This window comes from Maylandia zebra, linkage group LG8 (assembly GCF_041146795.1).
Source record: "Maylandia zebra isolate NMK-2024a linkage group LG8, Mzebra_GT3a, whole genome shotgun sequence".
In the NCBI taxonomy this organism is placed as follows: domain Eukaryota; kingdom Metazoa; phylum Chordata; class Actinopteri; order Cichliformes; family Cichlidae; genus Maylandia; species Maylandia zebra.
The window spans coordinates 14,262,600-14,289,153 of NC_135174.1; the positions used below are offsets into that span (position 1 = coordinate 14,262,600).

At 39.4% G+C, this 26,554-nt stretch overlaps 1 protein-coding gene across 2 annotated transcripts in view; it reads left to right on the forward strand.

The window, feature by feature from the left end:
* The window catches only part of LOC101467560 (transient receptor potential cation channel subfamily M member 4), a 29,658-nt gene continuing 3,104 nt past the window's right edge, over positions 1 to 26,554 (forward strand). Inside the window, exons 1-22 of one of the 2 annotated variants that reach the window (XM_004571402.4) lie at positions 1 to 229; positions 2,862 to 2,923; positions 3,012 to 3,189; positions 3,671 to 3,857; positions 5,308 to 5,477; positions 7,036 to 7,213; positions 7,310 to 7,374; positions 7,477 to 7,716; positions 12,239 to 12,341; positions 12,432 to 12,553; positions 12,741 to 13,037; positions 13,160 to 13,261; positions 13,379 to 13,507; positions 14,324 to 14,453; positions 16,780 to 16,925; positions 18,159 to 18,271; positions 18,357 to 18,473; positions 18,593 to 18,636; positions 18,778 to 19,010; positions 19,391 to 19,506; positions 19,793 to 19,925; positions 26,217 to 26,391. In XM_004571402.4, the coding sequence (XP_004571459.3) occupies positions 134 to 229; positions 2,862 to 2,923; positions 3,012 to 3,189; positions 3,671 to 3,857; positions 5,308 to 5,477; positions 7,036 to 7,213; positions 7,310 to 7,374; positions 7,477 to 7,716; positions 12,239 to 12,341; positions 12,432 to 12,553; positions 12,741 to 13,037; positions 13,160 to 13,261; positions 13,379 to 13,507; positions 14,324 to 14,453; positions 16,780 to 16,925; positions 18,159 to 18,271; positions 18,357 to 18,473; positions 18,593 to 18,636; positions 18,778 to 19,010; positions 19,391 to 19,506; positions 19,793 to 19,925; positions 26,217 to 26,391 (3,136 nt within the window). In that variant the 5' untranslated portion in view covers positions 1 to 133. The remainder of the gene's footprint in view (positions 230 to 2,861; positions 2,924 to 3,011; positions 3,190 to 3,670; positions 3,858 to 5,307; positions 5,478 to 7,035; positions 7,214 to 7,309; positions 7,375 to 7,476; positions 7,717 to 12,238; positions 12,342 to 12,431; positions 12,554 to 12,740; positions 13,038 to 13,159; positions 13,262 to 13,378; positions 13,508 to 14,323; positions 14,454 to 16,779; positions 16,926 to 18,158; positions 18,272 to 18,356; positions 18,474 to 18,592; positions 18,637 to 18,777; positions 19,011 to 19,390; positions 19,507 to 19,792; positions 19,926 to 26,216; positions 26,392 to 26,554) is intronic. The other variant, XM_023154327.3, reaches the window with a different exon arrangement.

A 26,554-nucleotide genomic window follows, 5' to 3' on the forward strand; every position in this document is an offset into this window, starting at 1 on the left:
TGTGTGCATGCAGAGTGACAACAGTGGCAGGGAATGGAGTTCAGCAGTAGGAGACAAGGTGGAAACTCGTCAGAAATCAACAGTTTTAGTCCTTCCGCACACATTTCTTACTGAGAACGACTGAAAGAGAAACATGAATGACACGGGAGCAAAAGAAGAAGGAGTAAGAATAGAGGAAGGAGATAGAGGCGACAACACAGACAATATCTGCCAAACAGAGAAGAGCCAGGTAGGTCCGCTTTCACTAAAACCCTTCAACTGCTGTTGTGATGTCATGGCATGTTTGCAAAAACAAAACAAAGCAAAAGAGAAAGCAACTAACCAAAAGAAAAAAAAACTGAATGTTTAAAAAAGTTATACTTGGAATTTCCACTAAATGTTCCAAGTAATGGCGATGGTGAGCCACCCACAAACGTCTCAGAAACTTGTCTAACTGGTGGACCTTAAAGGAAGCTTTACTAAGTATAAACCGGTTCATTGAAAGGTTTCTATAGCAATTCAATAATGTTTACTCAAAAGAAAAATGGAAAGCACAATATAAGAGCCCAACTTATGTCTACTAGTATACCTATAGCATCATAACTACATGCATGCAATTAAGCATGTAATCTTGTTTACTGATAACATTAAAGATGGCTGCATTCCACTCATTCATTTAGCTGCGGAGGTATTTTGCAGGCCTGTGGGGATCACATTAGTAATAGGCAAAGGAAAGGTTTGTGAAACACTGAAACTTTTAAAGCATAAGGTTTCAAAACAATCTCATACTCATCTCTGCACGCACACCTGCTAATCTCACAGGTTGCACTATTCTCCACATGGCCACTTGTCACAGAAGCATGTATAGCAACAATTTTGATCGACATATGTTTTAGAGAAATAATTGTACAAATAAAGGGAGAAAAATGCAGAAATTGTTACAGACAGCAATTATATTTATTGTTATAACTACCCAGATTTAAGGCTGTTTTTTTCTTAACAAACAAACAAACCACATCCCCATTCAAAGTTTGGAAGTGAATTTAACTTTTGTTGAATTATAAGCTTCCTGAGAGTTAACATCGACAGCGTTATGATTGATGTGATGTGATGATTCAGCACATAGCGCATGAATCATCACATCTCACAACATAAAAGACATGCATCGGAGGTGTTTGGAGGTGGGGGGCGGTATGTTTGTGTTAGTGTACATGCATATGTGTGCATTCGTGTGCGTCCCTTGAGAGAAGGTATCCCTTCACCCGGTAAAGTGAAAGTCAGCATTCCTTCAGTCGATACAGGTGGCCTTGAAGAATAAGGGTAAAGAGTCCAAAAACACACAGTCCTGTTATCAAGGAGAATTTTGTTATTTCCATTAACCTCGGCCTTGGGGCCTTCCAGCTGGCACCAGTGGGGGTAACCGCATGAAATGAAGATGGTGGATGTTTGAATTAGTACGAACAACTGCATCCAATTTTACAGTTGTCTAATGTCCGTCACTTGTCACCAGGTCTCTCAATTTCCCGTTGAAGAGCCGTGAGCTTCTCTAAGACCACCGTCTGAGTATTCAAGGCCCTCCCCGTCGCTTCGATTATAGCGGCCAGCCTTGTGGGGATTTGAACAGCCGTAACTGCTTTCTTTAATCTTCGATAAGCCAGGGCCGAGCCAGCTCCAATGAGCAAGAACCCTGTTATCATATTTCTGAATAGGTAGATGTGTTCGATGTCCTTGATTGACAGTCCCGTCAGGCACACGACGCGCCAGTTCCGCCAGACATCGATTGTGTAACCGGCAGGGAACGTCCCTCCAGGACAGTCGGCCTCTCTTGAACCCAGGCTTCTCGATGAGAAGTGCAACTCAGTCTGCAGATGTCTTGGTTAAATCCAGTTCTGCCTCAGTTTCTAAAAACAGCCAGACTCGCATCTTGATATCCTTACGAACCTTTCGTTGACCCTGACAAGCTTCTGCAGTATAAATCGAGTTCTTCATTTAAAATGCCACCAAACTTTTCAAGACTTTGGTGCGTCACAAAGCACAGGTTCTCGATGAGAAGCCTGGGTTCTCCTCAATTGCATTAAAGGACCAGTTGATCAAATCCATAATTCTTCTTTAGGTTTAAGAGAACACTGAGACTGAGAGACTCTTTGAGGGTTTGAGATAGAAGAGACTAGACAAGACATGAGAAGCCAAGCAGGAAAGATAAAGGAGAGGGAGAAAGTGTTTAATTTCTAAGTCCCTAAGTGTAATGAAAATGAAGCTTTTTTTTTCTCCCAAAAAGATGGGAGTAAGAGCTGACAATTTCTGCTGGTTTTCTCCTTAAGCTTCATAATCAACAAAAATAATAATGAGAAACCAGGTATTGTTTTGTTATATACAAGTGGCTCTTGTGCCCCTTGTTATAAATAGAAGCTGTAGTATTAAAAACAATAATTTAATAATAACAAGATTCAGCTCAAATGACACTGGTTCATACAAATGGAAATCCTGGCACCTTGGATTACTTGCTTACATTCCTGGAAGCAGCAGGTAAGCAACCTGTCAACACTTGGCTGAAATACAACCAGAACCTCAAACATGATGTAAATGTTTTGAACTGCAGTGTTTCGAAAAACCTGAGCTTCAAACACTCAACACACTGTAAAAATGTCAGTACTGAGGTCACATACCAAGCTTTCATTCCACTTGCATAATAGCAGATTATAAATGAATACCAATGAGTACCTAGGCCAATTTAAAAGTTTAATTAAAAAAATAAAATGTTTGACTTGTGGGTTGTATTATTCTACTACAGGATATGTGCATACACAGGCTCACTGTTAAACCAGGCTCAGAAATCCGTATAAGTCAATCACTATTTAACAACTTTTTAAAAATCCTTTCAGAGTTGGATCCCCAAAATCATCAAGAAACGAGTGTGCAGCACCTTTGTAGAAGATTCCTTCAGGTACTGTGACCTCTGCCTTTTGATAGTGACATGTTTGTAATTTGAGTTGACTCTCATAGTGATGTTTGTATCCCTCCACCTCTCTCAGTAGTAGTGAATTTTGTCAGTGTGGGGCTGCGAGAGATGACCATGCCTCTGTGGCTGTTGGAGATTATTTCAGCACAGCAATTTTGAAGCACTGGGAAAGTGCGGAGCACTCCTCTGAACAACCAACTGATGCCTTTGGAGAGGTGCAGTTTGCAGGAGCCAGCAAGAGGCACAGCCATGTGGGTGCTTTCATTTTGTCCCATAATGCTTTATCTCTACAGCCTTAGAGTTTTGGAAAATGTGAAAATGTTTTTAAAGGAAAATTCATGTAAAGGTGTAAAGGTGGGTTAAATAAAGATCCAGATAAACCTGGAGCTCTGGTAGTCAGTACTTTGAGTTTTCCTGACCTTCAACCTGCTACTAAACAAACAAAGTCAGTACCAGAGTAAAGAACAAGCCACTCCTTAACATATTGAGGAAAGTTCCTGTAAAACCTTTAACACTGACTCTCCCATAGTTTTCCTGACAGTAAAAATTGGTCTGGGCTCTAATGGGTTAAGGGTCATTTTCATTTTCAAAGTTTTAATCACAATTTAAAGGTTGAAACAACCAAAGCAACATTTTAGCTTTGATACTAGATCACAATTCATTACTTTCCAAGCCTCTTTGTGTTGTTGACATGTAATTGTTTCTTTTAATCCATCAAATGTCTAATCTTAGTTCCTGCGCCTGTCATGGAGCACTGAGCCTTCGGTGGTGTACAACATACTGACAGCCCAGTCAATATGGGGTCTTCCTAAACCAAACCTGGTTGTTTCTGTTGTGGGTGGAGAGAGCAGGACACAGGTGAAGACCTGGGTACGGGAGGTTCTCAGACAGGGACTGGTGAAAGCGTCACAAAGCACAGGTAAAAACTTTATGCATCTGTCACTCTGTCAGTGCCTCATCTATAATGATTACAGTGTGCTTGGAATTTCTGTGAGATGTTTGCTGAAATATTTGATTGTTGGTTAGCAGATGCTATCGTCATTTCCAGATGGTTCCCTTTACCATATAAAAAATGTATAAAAGAATGCCTTGCCTTAACTTTGTTTAGTTTCTAGATTTATAAAGCTGTAAAAGGAAAAAAAGCAGATTCTGTTCACCTGGACATACGTTTTTCATCTATGAAAATATAGTTGAAACATTTCCTTACCTGGATAACTGAGCATGCATCGAGATATGTAAGTCATCTTAATGCAATCACATATCAATGATGGCCAAACCCCATCTTGCAGTCATCTTTGTAGAAGATATTATACATCCTGTAGCACACCTGGGATGTCAGGTATCGCTGTTAAGGACTCTGGAGATGCTGTGATCGTAAATAAAGCAGTTTCCCACTCAAGACACCAGGATGGAAGTAGTATTGTTTACTCAATGGATTATACTATAAGCTCTAAAAAAAAAGCATACTGTCTGGTCCTAATGTTTGTACTGAAATGGCAATTTTCTCTTTGACTACTGTACCAAGTGCAGGTAGCACATGGTGATACTGATCTCCTGTCACTTGCTCTTCTTTCAAAACAAGTACAAGAAGCAATGAAAAAATTGTTCACACAAATATGCAAGTTGCTACATGGCTCACACTAAGTAAACATGATTATTGGATAACATCCAGGACAGGGCGTAGCAGTGAGAAAGCAAACATGTTGCTTTTGTACTTACACTCGCCATTAAAACACGCTGCATATAAAAACATTTTTTATGCATCTTTTTGGTTTTTCTAGTATTTCTAGTGCTCTTAATTCTTTGACAGATAAACACACAGACCGAAACTCAGACTCCAGCCAAACTTAACACAGTGACTGGGGAGACATTGGGAACATGGCCACAAGAGTGACATGACATGTGGAGACAAGTTAAACTAAAGGCAAAGGAAGGCAAAGGACCAAAACCTAAGAATTAAATTAAAAAATTAAATGGACAATACGTAAACACTGGGTCACCAGACTCATGACCCTGACAGTGTTTTAGTGAAAATGATAAAAAATAATATGATACAGTTTCACAGCTTAATACATTATTTTTTGTTTGATTTTTAAGCCTATTCAAAGAAATGTAACAGATAGTAATAAATAAATAATAAATAATAGGTATGAAGTTGTGCAAAATGTAAATAACCCCAGTTATGGACAACATATTAGCTAATGGTATCACATATAGAGATATGAGATTTGCAAATTATTGTTAATTATTATTCAGGTGTTAGTTTACACAGCTTTTTAACATTTCAGAATTATTTAGTGGCATGGCACAGTAAGCTACTTAGTATACAGGTTGAACCAGGAAATTTACCATCTACCTGTTTCCCCCAGGTGCATGGATCTTAACTACAGGTCTGCGTGAAGGTGTTGGCAGGTGTGTCGGACAGGCAGTGAGAGATCATGCAGCTGCAGCATCTTCAGTCTCCCTCAACAAGGTGGTAGCGTTGGGCATTGCTCCGTGGGGCCTTGTGAAAAAACGAGAGCAGCTGGTCAACCCTCAGGTAGTACAGACATTTACACGTTTAAACATGTGTTCACCTTTATTTTGCAAAAAGCTCACTTAAAGATTTGATTTACATTTCTCATTTTAATAGATTTTTTAATTGCTTGTAATTAGTATAAATATACGTCCCAAATTTAAGATAAGTAAGACATTGTCTTGATGCATGCTCAGTTATCCAGGCAAGTAAATCCCAAAAAGTTGATTCTGTTCATCTGGAAGTAAGGCTTTCAGTGGGAGAAACATTACGTCACTCATCCAACTGTCTTCTTCAGTCTTGAATGACTGCAGGTTTTCCCAACCTTATAAACAGTACACGTGCATAATGACTGAAACTAGCACCACTGAAGAGCAATAGTCTACAAGGTCAGTTCCTTGAATACAACCATTGATCAATGCCCATAACTACAATTCCAGTACACTATATTACTCTGTTTGTGTTGGGGGACCCGATCGTTGAGGTGGACCAATTTTTGGCAGTGTGTTTCGTGTATAAAAGCCATGGAGATGCGGTGTTTAGAGAAAATGCATTTCAATTGTCACACTAAGGGTTTTCACTTAGACAGCAGTTGTCATTCTTCTCTGTTGGACCAGCTGGAACTTTCTTTAGGTGCCTTTCCAGCTTTGACAAATGTCCAGCTGGGATAAACACATTTACTCAGGGCCTTCTTGATATGATTTTCTTGTGATTCCCTGTCAGCCTACCCAAAACTAGGAAGGGACCTAAAGAAAGCTCCAGCCAATCCAGGTGAGAAGAAGGACAACTGCCGCCTAAGCAAAACCCCTTAGTGATTCTGTATGTGTCAGGAGTATCGGAAGAGTTGAAACGCATTTTCTCCCAACACTGTGTCTCTGCAGCTTTAATACCCCAAAAAATGATGCGCCAAAAACTGATCCACCCCAAGAGTTGGGTCCTGACACAGAGTAATAAAGTGGATGCTGTTAAGTGTCAGCAGGATTGCCATGATTTATACATCAGGGAAACCAAACAGGCTCTGGTTAAAGTGAATGGCACAACACAGAAGAGCTACCTCGCCAGGCCAAGACTCTGCAGTGTATTTAAACCTACAGGCCAATGCTGTGATTACAGCCATTCCCCAACTCTCTCTAGATGGTACTCATGGCCATTGAATAATGGTCATTGATCAGTGCTAATGACAATATGCATATTAATGATCAAGAAACTGACCCAATGTTTATTCAGTTGTGTTGGTATCAGCCATTATGCAAATGTACTGTTTATGATGTTGGGAAAACCTGCAGTCAGCTGAGACTGAAGAAGTCAGCTGGATTTACAACGAAGTGTTTCTCCCGCTGAAAATGCTACGTCCAGATGAACAGAATCAACATTTTGGGTTAGTAAGATTATGTGAATTTTATCATTGAGTGCTCAAAGTAAGGCAAATCTATACTATACTGGTAATCTTGGGACCAAGCTGTATTTGTATCTCCTATTAAAACACACAAAAAAGATCCAAAGGTTTCAGGCTTCCATTACACTGTAGACAATTATCTTAATCAAAGAAACACTGTAATAACAGTTTTTTCTTCTTTTGTAGGGAAGCTTTCCTGCAAAGTACTATGTCCACAACATTTCTCGGGACTCCTGCTACCTGGACAACAACTACCAGGCCTTCCTGCTGGTGGATGATGGTAGTGTGGGCCGCAGAGGAGGAGAAACAGATTTCAGAGCCAGATTGGAGGAATACATTTCCCAGCAGCGCACAGGCATATGGGGTGAGAGATGGTACCATACTATGAGTACAATATTTTATTAAGATTTATAAGACTTTTATTGAGCTGAAGTTAAGTGAAATTTGTATCTCTTTAAAGGAAGTGGCAGCATTGACATCCCTGTCCTTTGTATGCTGATATCAGGGGAAGCAGACACGCTGAAGGTACAGTCTCTGCTTTATGTTTTGATTATCACAAAAATCTTGTGAATTAGCATTTAAATTGTGGAAATGTTTCTTTTTGATTGTTTTTGTAATGTCTGTCAGAGAATGGATCTCTCTCTGAAAAACTTTATCCCCTGGCTGGTTGTGGCTGGCTCAGGAGGCTTGGCTGATTTCCTGAGTGATGTCTTGGAGAACCTGTCTTCAGCTCCAGCTGTGCCGTCCTCTGGTGAAGGCAACAATGAGGCTCTTAAAGCTCCCAATGTGGATCTCAAAGACAGAGTGGCAGAACGGTTTAAGAAGCATTTTCCTTCAGAAACAGAGACTGACAAACTAGTTGAACAGGTGAGTGCTGACAACAGAAACATTGCATTGGCTCTTCGTCTGCAGAAGAGTTAGGGGAAAGACTTTCTTGAAACTGTTATTTGGTTCAGCATAGTGAAAAGAAAAAGCTAACTCACTCACAAGCTGTGATTATGGGTGTTTTTATAGAAGCAAAGCATACATGGTATGGCGTTATTTTTGTGCCACTATTCTGAGCGCACGTAAAAAAAATTGCAGGTGCAAGTGTTGCATTTTGAGGAGAAATTTATTTTGAGCGAAGAAAAGCTAAATTTGAGTGAACGAACTTCATTGCTGCGTGGAAAAAATGTATTTCAGTGTTTGCTATTATCCATACACACACACAATAGCAGCCCCACTCGCTCAGTTTTTGCTTTTGTGCTCGCTTGCAACTCAACTCTTTCTATACACCGTTATATTTGTGCCACAAAACCAGCCAATCACAGACTTGGATGCAAAAAAATCTGATTGGCTGTTCTGGTCTCCAAACAGCTCGAAGTGACGAAATGCAATATCCCAGAATCCATTTCGTCCAAAACTCAATCGAGGCAGTGGCAGGGGAACACAGAGTGACAGAGTTTGAAATATTACTCTTTCTGGGTCACAAAATAAACGTTTAAGATATTTTCATGTGAGAATGTTGCTGTGTAAACTTCAAATACCTGCTCGATTCATCAAGACATCACATATTTGCATAAGTGCTCTAAACGTTTTCGGAGATGCCTGTTACCCACCAAGTTTGTTCACTCAAATTTAGCTTTTCTTCGCTCAAAATAAATTTCTCCTCAAAATGCAACACTTGCTACTGCAATTTTTTTTTACGTGCGCTCAGAATAGTGGCACAAAAATAACACCATATACATGTAGCATATATGTATAATGCAATTGTTCAATAGCACTGGATCAAAATCAAAACCTAATACCCCCAAAAAGTAGTTTTACAATAGATTATTGTATTAGTGTTGAGTGTGAATGAAAATGTGATTAAACAGGGTATTCAATTACAAAAATTATATAGCAGTGCTCAGCTGAAAATTAGCTGAAAACTTGGATCAATTTTGCATGGCATGCAGTGTGCTTTTAAAATATCTAGGTAAACTGGAAAAGTGGAGGACAAAAAAGTGAGATGCCTAAAATTTATCCACAGAAGATCGGGAGGATCTGATAGTCACGAAATAAAAAATAAAAATAAAAGTTTGGTTGATTCATCTGCTTTTTATGGGAGCCTCAGAATAAATGGTATTAGTAGAAAGATGGTCAAGAAAAGGCTGAAGTATAATAAATAATATAAAAACTGGACTGAAAATTAATGACAACAGGTCTGATGGCATGATGTGTCCTAATATGAAAATTGATAGAGTGATTGATGTATCAATTGAATTAAAGATGTATGGTGGAGGTCAGGAGAGAGGTACAATAGTGAATGTCTGCTTTGTCTTCTTTGCACGGTGTGCAGTGTACCCCTGTAAATTTTCAGGAAACTGGACAGGTTTGACCATCGAACCTGACATTGATTATTTTCAATTAGCTTTCTAAATAATATTAATATTTATGTTAATATTATTATATTAATATTTATATATTATGGTTAATATTATAATATTTGTGCTTCTACCCATTTCTTTACACTCTGAGAGAAAAATGTGAAATACTGCTATTAATATTCGCCTTAACTAAGATGAGCGGTTCTGTGTGGACCGTTCTTTACTTATCAGGTGTTGGCACCCTGTTCCAGGATGTGTGTTCAAGAATCGCTGATTTTAGCATTTGTTATTCAGTCAACAACATACTGTGGAGTAGATCTGCCCTCAAGTTTGTTTCTTAGTAAACAAAAAACTGTTTGCTACAGTTTATGATCAGGCAATAATAATACTAACCACAACAACAGCAACGGCAACAGAAACAACAAAGGCAATAATAATAGTGATAAAGAATTCGGTTATTCAAGACTGAACTGCTTAAAGACCATCCATCCATCCATCCATCCATTCATCCGGGGCTGGGTCGCGGGGGCAGCAGCCCAAGTAGAGAAGCCCAGACCTCCCTCTCCCCAGCCACCTCCTCCAGCTTATCCGGGGAACACCAAGGCGTTCCCAGGCCAGCCGATAGATATAATCTCTCCAGCGTGTCCTGGGTCTGCCCCGGGGCCTCCTCCCCTCCTCGTTAATGTTGCAAATATAAGCATTTATATTCTGATCTTATGTTAGCCTTCACTGATAGATTGTGACTTCATGACATTTACCTTTCACATTTAACTAATAAAAGACCAAAGAAAAGAAAAATGCAGGGCAGCTTTCCAAGTCTTTAATGAAGTTTTATAATAAAACGGAAACACATTATAAATGTATCAGAATGAAACATTTTAAATAAGGAATAGGTATACAGATCATGTAGGGACACAATAAGCCACTATAAACAGATCCGTCTGTGAAGGTTCTCAGTCGTCCAGGTCATCGTAGTTTAAGGAGCTTGGAAAGAAAAGCGTCTGGACTTCTTTGAGTTGCTTGAAGACCTTTCACCTCTCGTTCGAGAAGCTTCTTCAGTTCTAGGGTCAAATGGTGGAGAGTCCCAGATTTAAACCCAGTGGTAGTTTCCCCCCAAAGAGGGACAAAGGACCCCCTAATGATCCTCTACCTAATCACATGAGCCGAGGTGTGAATACGGGTGTGGGTCACAATTAGAGATGGACCGATCCGATATTACATGTCGGTATCGGTCCGATACTGATCGGATATCGGAGAGAAATAAAAAATTTAATCCGATCCATTAAATATCAAAAAAGCACCTCACAAAACTTGCGACAAGGTGTAACTCGGCTCATAACCATAGCACGTTGGAGCAGTGTGCTCACGTGATAGAGCGGCTGTGTGTATTTGTAGCCTCACTACCAAACTGGCATTTCATCTCCGAGGAAGTTATCCCAGAGAGAAGTAAAGCAAGTGTGTAAATTCATCTCTGAATGTTTGTAAAGCATTCACATGTTAAGCTTAACAACCGATATATGGAGCGACTGCCTCTTCTTGCTGCTACTTCAATCGTGAAACTGCTTAATGATCAGCTGATCGGCTTTTCTGTCGCGAGTCCGTCTCTCTAGTTTGCTTTTGGCCCACTTTGCACCAGAAAGATGAAACCAGCGGCTGAACAACAGCAGCAGGTTTAACCTTGATAAGCTGTTGTTAGAATTTATTTAATATTACTTTCTACACCAGGATCCTTTTCTACGCAGCTGACGGCTGGTAGCTGTGCAGGGGCGGATCTAGCAAAGTTTCGCCAGGGGGGCCGATAGGGCATTAACAGGGAAAAGGGGGCACAAAGACATACTTTTCTTTCTCATTCTCATTTAAAATGTCTAGCTTTTAATCAATAATTATCTGAATCTTACACCCAAAGTTTTAATCTTATGTAAAATATATAGAAGTCCATTACTGTATATAGTAAATGTTAAGTCTAATATACCCTAGTAAGCTATAGTACTTTTTCCTTTGGGAAGGTACCATCTGTGCAGTCTGCAATTCTGTTGAAGAAAGATGTTGAATCTATTTAATTATTCTTGAAAAATAATTTTAAATTTTTTTTCCACACTGCATCAAATTAAAGTTGATTACGTCGATTAAGCATCATGAGGTGGAGGGTGGGGGGTGGTTCCCTATTTTTTTTTGCTGGGAGTTTGCAACCCTATTAGTTAGGTTGCTTAATATTTCTGCTAAGTACTCTTTAAAATACCAGAATAGGAAGGATGGAGTAGGTTTAAGTTTATTAGATTGATCAGTATTGTTGAACTATGAAATATTTTGGGTGCAGTGTATTTTTTTACATACAGGTATAACAGAATAGCTTTAGTGTTGTTGTTTATTTAAACTTGAGTATGAACTTATACAAAATACAGCAATATATTAAAAAAACAGTTTTATTGATTAAAAAACACACTATATCAAATTCATATCGGTATCGGCAGATATCCAAATTTATGATATCGGTATCGGACATAAAAAAGTGGTATCGTGCCATCTCTAGCCACAATCAGCCAGTGTTTCTGGTGAGCTCATTGTGAAACCTAGCCCCACCCTATCATGTGATTTTCTGAGGTAGGATGGCCCAGGATGTAAGTGAGCATTAAGGCGTCTTGGAAGGGGCAGTCCCACAGAGTTTAAATCTGGGACTCTCCACCATTTGACCCTAGAACTCAAGAAGCTTCTTGGATGAGAGGTGAAAGGTCTTCAAGCAAGTTAAAGAAGTCCAGTCCAGGTCTAGATGTAATAAGGTGGGAACTGAACAAAGCCGAAGTGGATCTGGTCGGGTCATAAACTGTACTTAACAGTTTTTTATTTAATAAAAAGTTGAATATGGGAAGATTAACTCCAGAATCTTTTGCTTTAACTATCACATGTCCATAGTAAACTGTGTTTGACCTGTTTCTTGCAGTTTAATAAAAAAAAAAGAACAAGTCTTTTCTTTAATCTTTTTCTAAAACATTTTGTAATCATGTCTCTGTCATTCCTGTTCCCTTCCCATCTTCTGTCTCCAGGCTTTGAACATTTACCAGAACAGACATTTGATTACAGTCTACCACGGAGAGCACGAGAGTCCAAATGACTTTGACACAGTCCTGCTTAAAACACTTGTGGGAGGTATGTAAGTAGCCTGTAATTTTGCAAAAGAGTCATAACATTAACTTTTAATCCATATTTTAATTTTTATGTTATGTTTGTCTTTTTTAGCAAGTAAGCAACAATCATCAGCTGAGGACAATCCTTATACTGATGAGCTGAAACTAGCAGTAACGTGGAACAGGGTTGACATTGCCAAGACTGAACTCTTCAATGGAGACATCCAGTGGAAGGTGAGGAGGGAAAAAGACACCAACCAGATGTTGCACTGAAAGAAGAATTCATACATAACATTACATTATACAGCCTATTTAAACACCTTTGACTGAAAAACTGTTTAATTCTGATTTTTAGAGAAATATTTGGCACAAAAAATATTGACCTGTCCTAAAACATGATCTCCTTCCTCCAATTAAACAGTATGAAGATTTGGAGGACTCAATGACAGATGCGCTGATCAACAACAAGCCCCAGTTTGTTCGGCTTTTCATTGAGAATGGTTTGAATATCCTGGAGTACCTAACTTATGGCAGGCTGGAAACCCTTTATCGCTCTGTGCCAGATGGGAGCTTACTATATCAGCTGCTACAGCGCTGCCTAGCAGAGCGGCTGGCAATGGTGGAGCGTCACTCACCATCAGAACAACAGAATTCATCCTCAAAAGTGGCGACAGATAACAATCAGAGCAGACCAGTGAAGGAGGTCACCCTGTTTGAGGTGAATTTTGTAATCAAAGATATTCTGTCCTTTCTCATTAATTAGGCTTAAATTGATTCATTAAAATTGTGAAGAAAACCTGACACTGTTGTGCTTATTGTCCCACCCACGTGTTTCCTCAGGTGTCAGAGGTCCTGGAGCTGTTAATGGGTGATGTCTGCCAGCCTTTCTACTACAAAGCTTTGGGCTTTCAGTTCACTTCATCCAAAAGGATGTCTCTGAAGGTACTCTGAACTTTTCAGAACATGCACACAGAGTGTACTTGTGGTTATAGGATTTCTTTTTTCTTTTTTTTAAATTATTGACGTGATAATGAGCATTCTTTTCTTCATTCATCAAAGCGTGCCAGTAAGGTTCTGCGTGGACGTTGCATGTATCAGGACCTGCCCTGCCCTCATCCCTGGGCTTCACTCTTCCTCTGGGCTGTACTGCAAAACCGCAGTGAGATGGCCCTTTATTTCTGGGAGATGGTAAAAGTTCTGAGACAAACTGCAAAAAGGATTTTACTTGTGTTCAGCTGGTTTGAAATCCCCAATAATCAAACTACAGCTTGTTTCTGCATTGTTATTAGTTAAGGAGTGGTGCTTTTCCAGAAGAAAAAAATTAAATTTAATTAAATTAAATTTAAAAAATCCTCTTATACTGATTTATATACTACAGAGTCCTCGGTGTATGAATGGATGAACAGATATTTATTTGAATAAAAACATCAATTTTCAGGTGAAATGAAGTGACACAGCTAGGTGCTCATGGTAACATGTGAAAGTTGTTGGAGTCAGTTAATTACAATATATTTTTAATGATTATTTTATGATGTAAGCGTTGATTGTGTTAAATGTATATCATAATTTTAAATCTTAATCTATAAGTAAATTATTACTATATAACAATCAAATTCAATTGTGATTGTGCATTTTAACATGCTACATTTAAGCATTTACATTTAATTACAGCAAGCCCAGGGCTTTAAGTAGGATTTAAGTGGGCTTCTACTTAAAGTTTCTATCCAGCTTGCAGTAAATAAAAAGCAGCTACTGAACTAAAAATATAAAATACTTTTATATAGTACCTTTAAGTGAATTGCAAGTATCACCAGCTTAGACTTCGTGCAGCAAGTAAATATGTTAATGGCTGTATGTGTCTGCATTACCACTCAGACTACTTTCATTATCTCAGTTCTAAAGAAAGAACTGAGATAATGAAACAGACAATATTAGATACAATGAATTAACTTTTTGCACCTGTTTCTTTGCAGAAAGTACATAATTTGCTGCTTTCCTTTCCAGGCAGGTGAGGCAGTCCTGAGTGCTCTTGGTGGCTGTAAAATACTCAGAGAACTGTCCAAACTTGACGAAGAAACTGAAACCAAACTCTCCATGAAAGAACTGGCCCAGAAGTTTGAGAACCTGGCTCATGGTGTGATTATTTATTATCTAGTTTTGTAATAGTTTTATTACATGTCCTTTGAATTTTTCTTTTAACATCTGTTGTAACACAATTGTAGCAAAACCTATCTAACTCTTTACACAGCAGTAACTAATAATTTAATTGCAGTCTTCCAGAATGAGCTGTAATTAAGATTAAGGATAAAATTCCTCCACCGTTGTCTTCTTTAACCCAGAGTGACTCCCACAGAGGTTAATTATCTTGTCAATGGTTTTACATTCCTAGGAAATGGCATCTCAAAACTTTTTAAGCACTTTGTTTAGTTTGATGCTCTGTAAAATCCCTCCATAAAGCTCTTACTATTCATGAGTTATTGAAGAAAATACTGAACTCCTGATTTCTTTTCAGCACTGTAGCCAGTCTGACAAAGAGTCACAGCTCTGTTAGTATTCCTCAGTATTCCTTAAGCTTTAAAGGAATACGTAAAAATTAAAATTCTCTCATTTTAAGCATTAGAGAAAAAATATAAAGGTTCATAAACATCTCACAGACATCAATATCTGTGTTGAATACTACAAATATTTATGTAGACGTTTTATCCTCAGTTATTCCTTTATTATGTATTCATTAGACCCCATTCTTACAAGAGTGTTGAAAGAAGTTCAACCATTAGTCAAAGTCAAAGTAAACTTTATTGTCATCTCTGCTATATATAGTGCAGTTCCATTCAGTGAAAAAAAACAAACAAAAAACAATAAATACAAGAAGAATAAGAAATAAATATATAAAATAAATATACACTTTAAAATTAGGGTAAAAAGGATCAATAACAGTCTAAGTTTACAATTTACAGTTGAGTGATTCAAAGTGACCTTGAAGTGGTTTAAAGTGACCAACATGGGCAGGATTCCTGAGAGTGGGATTGTCCAAAGAGCAGCATCTGCATTAATTCATTCTTTGATGTTTTCCATGAATTGTCTATGTACCACAGGCCTTTAAGGTGACAGTAATTAAATGATTGTTCTAATAGTCATTACTTGACCCAGCTAATTGTTGGACAACACCAACCTTCCTATTATCTCAAAAATTATTGAAAGGGTACTTGTAAAACACTCATCTGCAAAGCAATGCTTTGTTTAAAGATAAGCTGTTCTATCCATCTGCTGGTGCAGAGCCCCAGTTGTCTTGGGACCGCGGCCACCGACCACACATGCTTTGCCTAGGAGCTTGGAAAGAAAAGCATCTGGACTTTTTAAAGTTTCTCGAAGGCGTTTCACCTCTCGTCCAAGAAGCTTCTTCAGTTTTAAGAACAATTGGTTGAGGCCCAGCCCTACTGGGAGTGGGAAGAGACAGTAAATGGGGGAAGCTCTATGTCAGTAGTATTACCAGACAAGGATTTTATTGTCTCAAAAAATGAAAGGGGTTTGGAGATCATTTCAAGCCTCCACAAGAACATGCTCAGCTTTGGCTTTTCTAATGGCGACTGAGCCTGTATTGCACAGCTGCCTGAAAAGCAGCTAATTAGTATGCAGGTTAGTTCTCCTGGCCTTTGCCAATGACACATTTCACTCACAGAGTAGCTTAACTAGATCAGGAGAAAACGAGCAGAATTTTTTTTTCATGTCTCGTTTGCAATCATCCATGTCTTGTTCTTGAGAATTCAAATGTTTCTGACTGATTTTCACTGATATCCAGATGATACCCAGCTTTATCAATCCATGAAGCCAGATGACACAGTAATTAGTTTCAGGAATGGCTTAGAAACAAAAAGACTTGGATGATGCCTAATTTCCTGCAACTAAATTCAGACAAAAGAGAGGTTATTGTTCTTGGCCCTAAAAATCTTGGTGTCTAACCAACTCCTTAGTCTGAATCTGATTGCCAGGGCCTCCAGTGACACGTGACAGTCTTTTTTTACCAGCATATTAGACAAATATGCTGGACTAATTTCTTGCATTTGCACAGTATCTCTAAAATTAGAAAAAGCTTTTCTGAAAAACAGATACTGAAAAACTAGTTCATGCATTTATTACCTCTATGTTGGGCTATTGTAATTCATTATTATTAAGTTGTCCTAAAAACCTTTCAGATGAGTACTAACCAGGGACTAGAGAAAGAGAGGCCATGCCTCTCATATTAGGTTCTTCATTGGCTGCCTGTTAAATCCAGAGTTAAATCCCTCTCCTCACATGCTTGAGCTTGAAAAAATAGGCCTTGTCAAAGATCTCAGAGTGCTTGCTCACAGGGAGTTGCAAACTGAAGTTTACCATACAACACAAAGCACCTTTAGGTGATTTGTAAACTGACACTATAGAAATAAACTTGAATGTCATGTCTTTTGTCCACTTTACCTCAGATATCTTCAGCTCTTGCTATCGGAGTAATGAACACCGTTCCTTCACCCTGCTAATTAGGAAGTCTCCTGTCTGGGGTCACAGCACCTGTCTTCAGATGGGCGTGAGTGCTGACGCTCGGCTTTTCTTCAGTAACGATGGCGTACAGGTGTGTTCAGTTTTTAACCTCTTTCATTCGTGTGATTTTTCTCCCCCTGCCCTGTACGGCAGTTTAGCGATCAGAACTGTTGTCTGAAGGCCAAAAAATGGCAAACAATTTTCACAAGTCAAACATGTTGGCATTTGCTATGGGTGACCAGAAAGAAAAGAGAAAGAAAGTGAAGATTGGAAGAGGGTTAACAGAAAGAGAGGGAGAGAAAAATAGATGAGAAGAAGAGGGATACAGAGGGATGGAATAAATAAAATACAGCAGAAAACCATAGCAACAACCAACATGTGCATGAATAAAAATGACAAAGTTACAGAGCAGCTTACAGTACTAATGATATAAAATATATTTAGAGGCAGCAGCCCAAGACAGTGTGTGTCCGTGAGCACCTGTGATCACACCTGTGTGTATGAACGCGCTTGTGTTCATAAGTGTCTTAACGCATTTTGAATCATCCAGGTAAGGAAATCCCAAAAGTTGATTCTATTCATTTAGTTGTAGCGTTTTCAGTGAGAGAAATATTTTGTCACTCATCTAATTGACTTCTAACGAAACTGGCACCACTGACTGACAGTGTATCATCAGGTCATCATCACTTTCATGATCATTGATATGCAAATTGTCATGACCATTTACCAACAACCACTGATCAAAAGACCCCTGATTAATGGCCATGAGTACAGAGTTCACCCACAGAGAGTTGGGGAATGGCCGCAATCACAGCAGTCCTCCTCTATCCCTGGTCCTCTGTAACGTTTTTAACCTAATATGCTGTTTTTTTGCCGCCAAGACTGACGTCATCTACAGGATTTTCCTCTCTCATCCCAGCCCCGTTAATGTAATTTCCAATAGTACATGGGCATTCAATCTGAAGTATCAAATCTTTATTTTAAACATATAAATAACAGATGTTAATAAACATAAAAACGCTATCCAAAAAAGCTGTCATATTTGCATGAAAAAATATTGAACATTTTCTGTTTATTAACGCTTACTTATTTAGGTCATTGTATACAATGACCATAGATTTGATTGTATACAATCAAATCTATAAATATACACTATCATTGAATGAGACCATGTAATACACAACAGTACAATCATTTGAATTATAAATGAATTCAGTACAAAGTAAAAATGGCATGATGCTTCAAAAAATAACACATCCTAACTTCATGTTTAGCCAGTGAGCTGCTGTTGATGGATAAGGACTGCTTTTCTGTCTTCTTCCAGTCTCTGCTCTCCCATATCTGGTGGGGTGATATGAAGAGGAAAACAGAGGTCTGGAAGCTCCTGCTCACTTTCTTCTGCCCCATCCTCTGCTACACCAATCTCATCTCTTTCAGGTAAAATTCTCTTTTTTTTTCAGATGAAAGGCTTGGAATTTTATTTGGTATTTTTTAAACCTTTACCTCTTATTTTACCTCATAGAAAACAAGATAATCAGTTGGAAGAGGAGGAAGGAATTCCTAATGAGGATGGGCCAGACCAGGACACTAACAGTCTCTATGGGACCACCGTCTTCTCTTTCGCTGAAATCAAACACCAGTAATATTTCTACTTGCACTCTTCAGTGTTAATCTGTAGAACATCAGTTTGTTGTCTTTATGTTATTGATTTCCATTAGCTAAAGTCTAATAATTAAATCAATTTTATTTTTCTTACAGCAGTGACGTTGATTCAGAAGTTCACAGGAGTGGTACTATTAAAGGTGAGTCCTGTTTAAAAAGTCATCTTTGAATAAGTGTTGTTACTCACTACAAGAAGAAAGCCTGACTAAAGAAATGATTCTTGTCTCTATATGCTGTCATTTTACTCACTTTCTAATCTGTATTTATAATCCTTGATACAGGTGTACCTTACCGACCACCACAGCGTCCATTCATAGTGTCACGCTGGTGTCAGTTCTGGTTTGCACCGGTCACCTCTTTTCTGGGCAACGTCCTGATGTACTTCCTGTTTCTCTTGTTTTTCGCCTACGTGCTGTTGGCTGATTTCAAGCCCCCACCACCCTCAGGTCCAGGTGCTGCTGAGTGTGTGTTGTACTTCTGGGTATTCACCATCGTTTGTGAGGAGATACGACAGGTGAGTGAAGAGACACGTCTTACTTAGAACTTTATATCCAGACAATTTTGGTAGCTATAGAAAATGTAAAGGGAAGAATTGACAATAATAACTGAACTATTCCCAAAGTGCTATTGCAATACTGTGGTTAACATGCTCCTGTGTCACAAAAAAAATATTAGATTTTAATGTTTGTTACTGATTTCATATAACTTAACAAATGCACTGAAGATTAAAAGAAATCACATAAATTCAAATCTTATTCCTGTTGGATTTTTACTTGGTCTTTAAAATGACAACAGCACATAGAGAGTGGTTTTCTGTGTTTGGATACATGTCACCTGTTTATAGTTTGGTATAGCTTTTTTCTACTTGTTTTAACTTTTATCTTCTTCTTCAAGACAATTTTTTTGGGGACGATGACTTGGCGTCAAAGGTTCAGACTCTACATTAAGGATGTGTGGAATAAATGTGACCTCACTGCCATCAGCCTGTTCATTATAGGACTAATTTGCAGGTATGGACAAGAAATAAAAAATAATAAATGTTAATGCTGGATTATTGAAAAAAAAAACTTGAATGAAGCTTTGTCATTGCAAATTGTAACATTTGTATAAGTGCTGTCCTTAGTTTGTGTCTATGGATGTAACGTGGCATAAATAATTTCCTTTCATCTTCCCCCAGAACTTTTCGTCACTTAAATTTAAAATATTTTCTCCTTTAAAAAAAAACAAATTTTACAGGTTTGCCACCAGGTGGTTCTGCTACCTTACTGATTCAGCTTAACTGTGCTTGTGTTACAGGATGTTCCACTTGTCACATGAATTTGGCCGGGATATGCTTTGTTTGGACTACATGGTCTTCACCCTTCGACTTATTCACATTTTTGCCATTCACAAGCAGTTGGGGCCAAAAATCATCATTGTAGGAAAGATGGTGAGAAAGTTACCATCAGTTTATGGGGCACCGTTTGTAAAGTGAAACATGCTGAAATTAACGGCAACATTTTTCCACACTTAGCTCAGAACTTTACAAAAACATGGTTTTTCGAGTAATTTTTTTCAACATTTCCTAAAATATTTGTAACTTTTCATATTTAAAACACAATTTTAAATATTAAATCTAAATGTTTAATATTAAATCTAAATATTATATTTAAATCTAAATGTTAGAGGAAACTAAATATTTAGCTAACATGCAAATTTATTGTAAGGATCAATGGGAATACCAAAATAAATAAATTTCTACATGAGCTTTGTGAGATTTGATAAGTATCTGAGGCTGAGACCACAGGACTGTAAAACATGATTGTTGGGGTTCATTTCTGTACTAAACAGTCATTTCAAGATTAGCTAATTGTTATTTACTAACTAATGTTGATCATGAGACTAAAGTCATCTCACTTTGTTAATATAATTATAATATGGCTAATATTATAGTCATTATATTAATCATTATTCGTTGATACAACAAACACAGCAGTGCTACTAATACAAAATACTCAAAGCTTCATAGAACTGAAACAAACATTTATTTTAGGTTGTTAAATCCTCCCAATTCTTTCGATCTTTGGGCTGAAGGAAGGACAGTACTCGGTGTATAGATGCTCAACAATCCTTTATTCCATACAATTCAACACTTTAAGAGCACAAACCATCCGGATGGGGAGACATGCATGAAGAGGGTCACAGCAAATCTCAAACTGGTGGAGGGTTACTCAAGCTCTTATAGCCTCTTTTGGTCCCCACTGTTAAGGTTCAAAATATTGGGGATGGACACCAGAGGAAAAACCCACAATAACAACACTGGTCCGGTCGGGTTGAGTCAAACGATGATTTAATGATCACACACATGGGAGATGGACAGCCCTTTATCAGAGCCTCTCTCTTGTTCTAAGTGTTCAGTGTGGTACCGCTCCTTTTCGTTGGCGCGGCGATCTCCTCCTAGGCTGCTCTTCTTTCTTCGACCTTCCGGGTAGACCACCGGTCGGCCCGTTGCACAGGTGTGAGGGTTTATTCTGCCTCTCAATTTCACCTGTGTTGGGTGGAGATTGATCCTTGCCCACCAAGCCCTCGTGCGCGGCCGCGCACTGCGTCCAGTGATACCAGGTGTCGCCTTTCCCCTTCAGTTGGACCGCTGTCGCCGTCTGAGCCGATACCTCATATGGACCAGTCCAGCGGGGCTCCTTCCACTTGCGTTTGATGACTCTCAGCCACACTGTTTTCGCGTCCGGGACCTCTCCTTCTCCTGTGGGCCCTTCACCAGCCGCCTGTTTTGTGAAACTGGACACAAGCGCCTTTAACTCGTTCCAGTAGTCTGCGTGGGACCAGTTCCCCTTTTTGTCCCGTTCAACCGAGCCCACCGTCCAAGGTGCCGGAAACTGTCTCCCGGTTTGCAGCTCGTATGGTGTAAAACCTGTGGATTGATTAACAGAACATCTTATGGTCATCAACGCAACCGGCAGGGCTGCGACCCAATTTAGCCCTGTTTGCGCGCAGATTTTTGCCAATTTGTTTTTCAAATTTAGGTTCATTCTTTCTACTTTTCCCTGAGACTGAGGATGATAGACCGTTCCAAATTTATGCTGGACGCCCAACATTTTTTCTACTCTTGCCAAATCTTGATTTTTAAAATGGGTTCCATTATCTGATCTAATTCTTTTGGGGAACCCATGACGAGGAACGTAATGATTGATTAAACACTTAATGACAGTCCTAGCATCCTCCTTTTTTGTAGCCCAGGCCTCTGGCCAGCCGGTCAGAGCATCTACACATACTAACAAATATCTTACACCGCCAGGCCCGGAATCAATCATATCAGTGAAATCAATAACAATCTCCTCTCCTGGCCTCTCAGGGGGCCGAAACTTACCCACTTCCGGTTTTATTGCTGGCTTAGGATTGTGTGCCCCACAGATTAAGCACATCCTGGCCTTCTCCCTTATCATTCCTCGCAGCTCAGGATGCCACCAATGACACAAGTTTCTCTCCATCTGGGCTATCCCCACGTGGGCGAGTCCGTGGGCTTCATCCACCTTCTGTTCTGCCATTTTGGCTGTCAGCACGGGGCGCCCGTCTGGCCCCCTCCACAAATGTCCATCCTGCCAGGCTCCTTTGTTTTTCCACACCCCCTTTTCCTCTGGGGATGCCTCCTCCTGGGCCTGTTTGACTTCCTCAATCAGGTCAACAGATATTTCCTCTTCTGGAGTTACCTGTATCATTTGTCTCCGTCCTTTGTAGCCTGCGGCCTCCTTCGCGGCTTCGTCCGCTCTCTGGTTTCCTTTTTCCACCATGCTGGTTCCTTGGGAGTGAGCTTTGCATTTTATAATACTCACCTCCTCTGGGTCAGCCAAGGCCTTTTCCAGTTCCTCCATTTCATGTTTGTGGGAAATAGGTGCATTGGTTGCTGTTCTGAATCCTGCTCTTTTCCACTGAGGCAGCTCCACATGCGCTGCTCCAAACGCATATGCCGAATCGGTGTAGATGTTCACTCTCCTGTTCTTGGCTAGTCTCAAAGCTCGAGCTAGGGCTATCACTTCAGCTCTCTGGGCCGACTGCTTTCCCTCAATCCTTCCTGACTCTCTGACCTGATAATCTCCTTCTACTCTGCAAACCACCGCATACCCTGCTTTCAGTCCTCCTTCGTCTCGGTGGCAACATCCATCGGTGAACCAGTCCTCAGCTCCCGGTATGGGTTCGGCCTTCAGGTCCTCTCTAATCTTTTCCTCAATCTGTGCTCTTTTGGCGCAGTCATGTGGTTCCCCTACACCCATTAAATCTGCCATGTTAATTCCTTCATGTGTAAATGTCAAATTTGGGGCCTCTAAGACTTTGCTCAGTCTCTGTTGTGCCCGTGGTGACATACAAAATGCTTGTGAATTCACGTATGCCACTATACTATGTGTAGTAAGTATTTTTAGTGGGTGTTCTCTCACTACATGTGCTGTTTTTTGGATAATTCTAGCGACCCCTGCTGCATGTTGTGTGCATGTAGGATGCTTTGCTTCTGTTGGGTGTAGTTTTACACTAACATACATGAGCACATCTCTACCCCCCCCCCCCCCCCCCCCCCCCCTTTTTTTTTTTTTCTGAAACAACACTCCATTTACAACTGAGTTTGTTTCAGAAACATCCAAATAGAATGGCTCATCATAATTGGGTGTGGCTAAATCTGAGGCCCTTGACAAATCCTGTTTTACCCTAATAAATGCGGCTTCGGCTTCAGGCGTCCAAAGCAGCTCAGCCTTAAGGTTTCGAACGCCAACTTGCTTCATTAGGCCCCTTAAAGGGGCAGTTTTGCCTGCATAATCCGGAATGAACTGCCTGCTGTAACCTGTTAAACCAAGAAAAGAAAGCATTTCTCTCACAGTCCGCGGTTTTGGGTGTGTCAGAATTTGGTCTCTGTGTGTGTTCATCAAACCCACTGATTTGTGTGCGATTACCCGGCCCAAAAAGGTCACTTCAGGGCGAACTAACTGCAGCTTGTCTTTACTTACTTTAAAGCCGCATTCCACCAACCTATTCAACACAACGAGCGACGCCGCTGTACAATCCGCTGCTGACGGGGCTGCAATGAGAAGATCATCAACATATTGTATTAATGTACAATCATCAGGCAAATTACATGACGACAGTATGGATCTGAGACTGTATGCAGACAGTCTCAGATCTCGTCTCAAAAAACACATCACCATAGTTTTATGAAATCAGGGTATTAGAACGCCCCCTCATGCGTAGTGACAGGTGTAATACAATCAATGTTGACAATTTTATTTAACACAAAGAATAACATTGTCTCCTTCGCAAGGGCAGACGCTGACTGCCCCCGTCTCCTGGAACCGTCTGTACCCTGCTAAGACACAACATGGCAGCTACAAGGACTCTTTCATTTACTCAGACCATCAGTGTGTATTGCTCTAAATCAAGTATATAATATTAAATGAATATTGCTGGATCAGCTACTTCTACTTAAAACATATTAAAACATGACTAAGCACAAAATCACCAAGAATAACATCTTATAAGTGCTGTGTAAGCGCGTGCGGCCTTCCAAGCTCAAAGCCTTTGCCCTCCATAGATCAGCCAGACTCGCGCTGGCTGTAGCTTTTAACCTTTAATTAACTTGAGCACAACTCTAGAATAAGCAACAAACTGCAATGTGTATGGAATGATCATGGTTACATCTGCAATGGAAAATCATGTTATTATTCTGGTACCTGTAAGAAAAGATCAAACTAAAGTTATCACCATCACTGTAATGCAAAGAATAATGTAAGGTCAAAAACTTCAATTTATGTTTAATGCAAAGCTGGTTATATACTTCTGATGAACTAATAATGCCATATTAAAATATTAAATGATAATGAGAAAAACATCCCCTCCTTATTCTACACCACCTAGTCGTAAAAACCTAAACATTCACATTCTTTCTAACTCCTAGCGAGCCTGACTTATGGCCTTGGCTCCCTATTTTGTCTGCCTTCAACAACAGTGGTGAAGGGGGTGAAGCTACTGTGGAATGTGCTCTCTGTCTCCTCTACTATCAGAAAAAGCAAGGTCCTGACTCTCTGAAAACAGTATTTCTTATAACTCAGCAGTATAATGCATCATAAACAATATCATTCATTCACACTGAATCAGCAGTCTAATGTAATAGAAATCAATTTAACAAATGTAATAGTTATCACCTTCTTCTAATTCAGGAGAATACTGCAAACTAAAACTACATAATAATTTCACAATCTTTAATTAGGGGTATAACATAGCATAAAATAATATTATAATCCCACAAGGTCCATTCTGCTGCTGATACATACTTTAGGTTTCTGAATATTAAACTTGTTTCTGCCTTTCATACTGTGTAACCTGAAGGCCCTGAGTACTTTCTCCCACACTGACAAATGATAAAATTATTTGAACATTACCTAATAAGACTGATTAAGGACAGACAATTAGTTATTTTAAACTTTTCTAGCAGTCCTTCACAAACAGGGAACAGTCTCTCTAGTCTCTCCATGTGTCAGCTGCTGCTGGCTCTTCCTCCTCCTCTTCCTGCTTGTGCCGTGATATTCAGGACCGCAAACCGAGCAGCATCACTGACTTTCAGCTCGTTGTATTTGTGGACTGACTTTAATTATCCATAAAATCATCACATTCTCTGTAAGATTAAGGTTGACTATTGAACAGTGTATATTTTAAAGTAAAGGCTTTAAGTAAACACTGAAAGTACTAACATCGCTAATGTCACATAACTCTGTGGCCAACGGTAATGTTTTAATGTTCTTCATTATTCAACATTTGCACATAAATAAGTGACATATTGTTCAGTACTTTTAAAAGTTTACTCTTCGGCCGCCTCGCTTCCACCATTTTTTTGGGCAAAATTATGCACACCCACCATCGCGCTATGAAGTCTGGTATATGTTGGGCCACGAAGTCTACACCGCCACATCCCTTAAATTCAGGGAAATGAAGGACGCATTTGAGGGCCACATTTCGAGCAGCCTTTGAATTGGGACAGCCTTCGTCACGTCGCTGTAATGTAATCGGCCTTAAAATGGCCTTTAAGGCTGCAGACCCTAAATTGGGATACAGCCTGTGTCTGCTCTCCCCTGATGGTCACTTCTCAATGCCATGAGCTGCTTCACTTCTTACCTACGAGCATGTCCAGCGATTTAGCTGGACTTGTGCTGCAGCGATTGTGAAGTGGAGACTGCAGCTGCTGAGAGAGCACTACTGCTGAACCTTTGGATGGTCGACAAAACAGATCTTCCAATGTTTTCAGCTAAACGGCTGGACGTGCTGGTAGGCAAGAGGTGAAGCAGCTCATGGTGTTTAGCACACTTTTGCACCGGAGGGTTTTCGTAAAGCTTTTATTTTGATATTTTCCGTTGAATTTGCATGTTAGCTAAATATTTAGTTTCCTTTAACATTTAGATTTAACATTTAGATTTAAATATAATATTTAGATTTAACATTTAGATTTAATATTTAAAATTGTGTTTTAAATATGTAAAGTTACAAATATTTTACGAAATGTTGTAAACAATTACTCAAAAAACATGTTTTTGTAAGGTCTAGAGCTAAATGTGAAAAAATGTTACCGTTAATTTTTGCATGTTTCACTTTACAAACAGCGCCCCATATTAGTTGGCATTACAACTGCGGTACACTCATTATGTTTACATATATAATGGCTAAAACAAGATCACAATTTCCTCTTGTTTAGATAAAGGATATCTTCTTCTTCCTCTTCTTCCTGGGTGTGTGGCTCATGGCGTATGGAGTTGCCAATCAGGCTCTGATCTACGCCTATGATCCAAACCCGAATCGCATTTTTCGGAGAGTTTTCTACAGGCCATACTTGCACATCTTTGGACAGATCCCTGTGGAAGAGATGGATGGTACAAGTGTTTGTGCAACTGGCATAAAAATAAGAAAATCTGTGTTAAAGCTGAAATTTCTTTTAAAATGCTGCAGTTTCCTGGAACCTACTTTCATCACAGCAATTTGAAATTGAGTGTTATTATAATTTTAACCATTTCTTATTTTTCCAATTTATTGCAG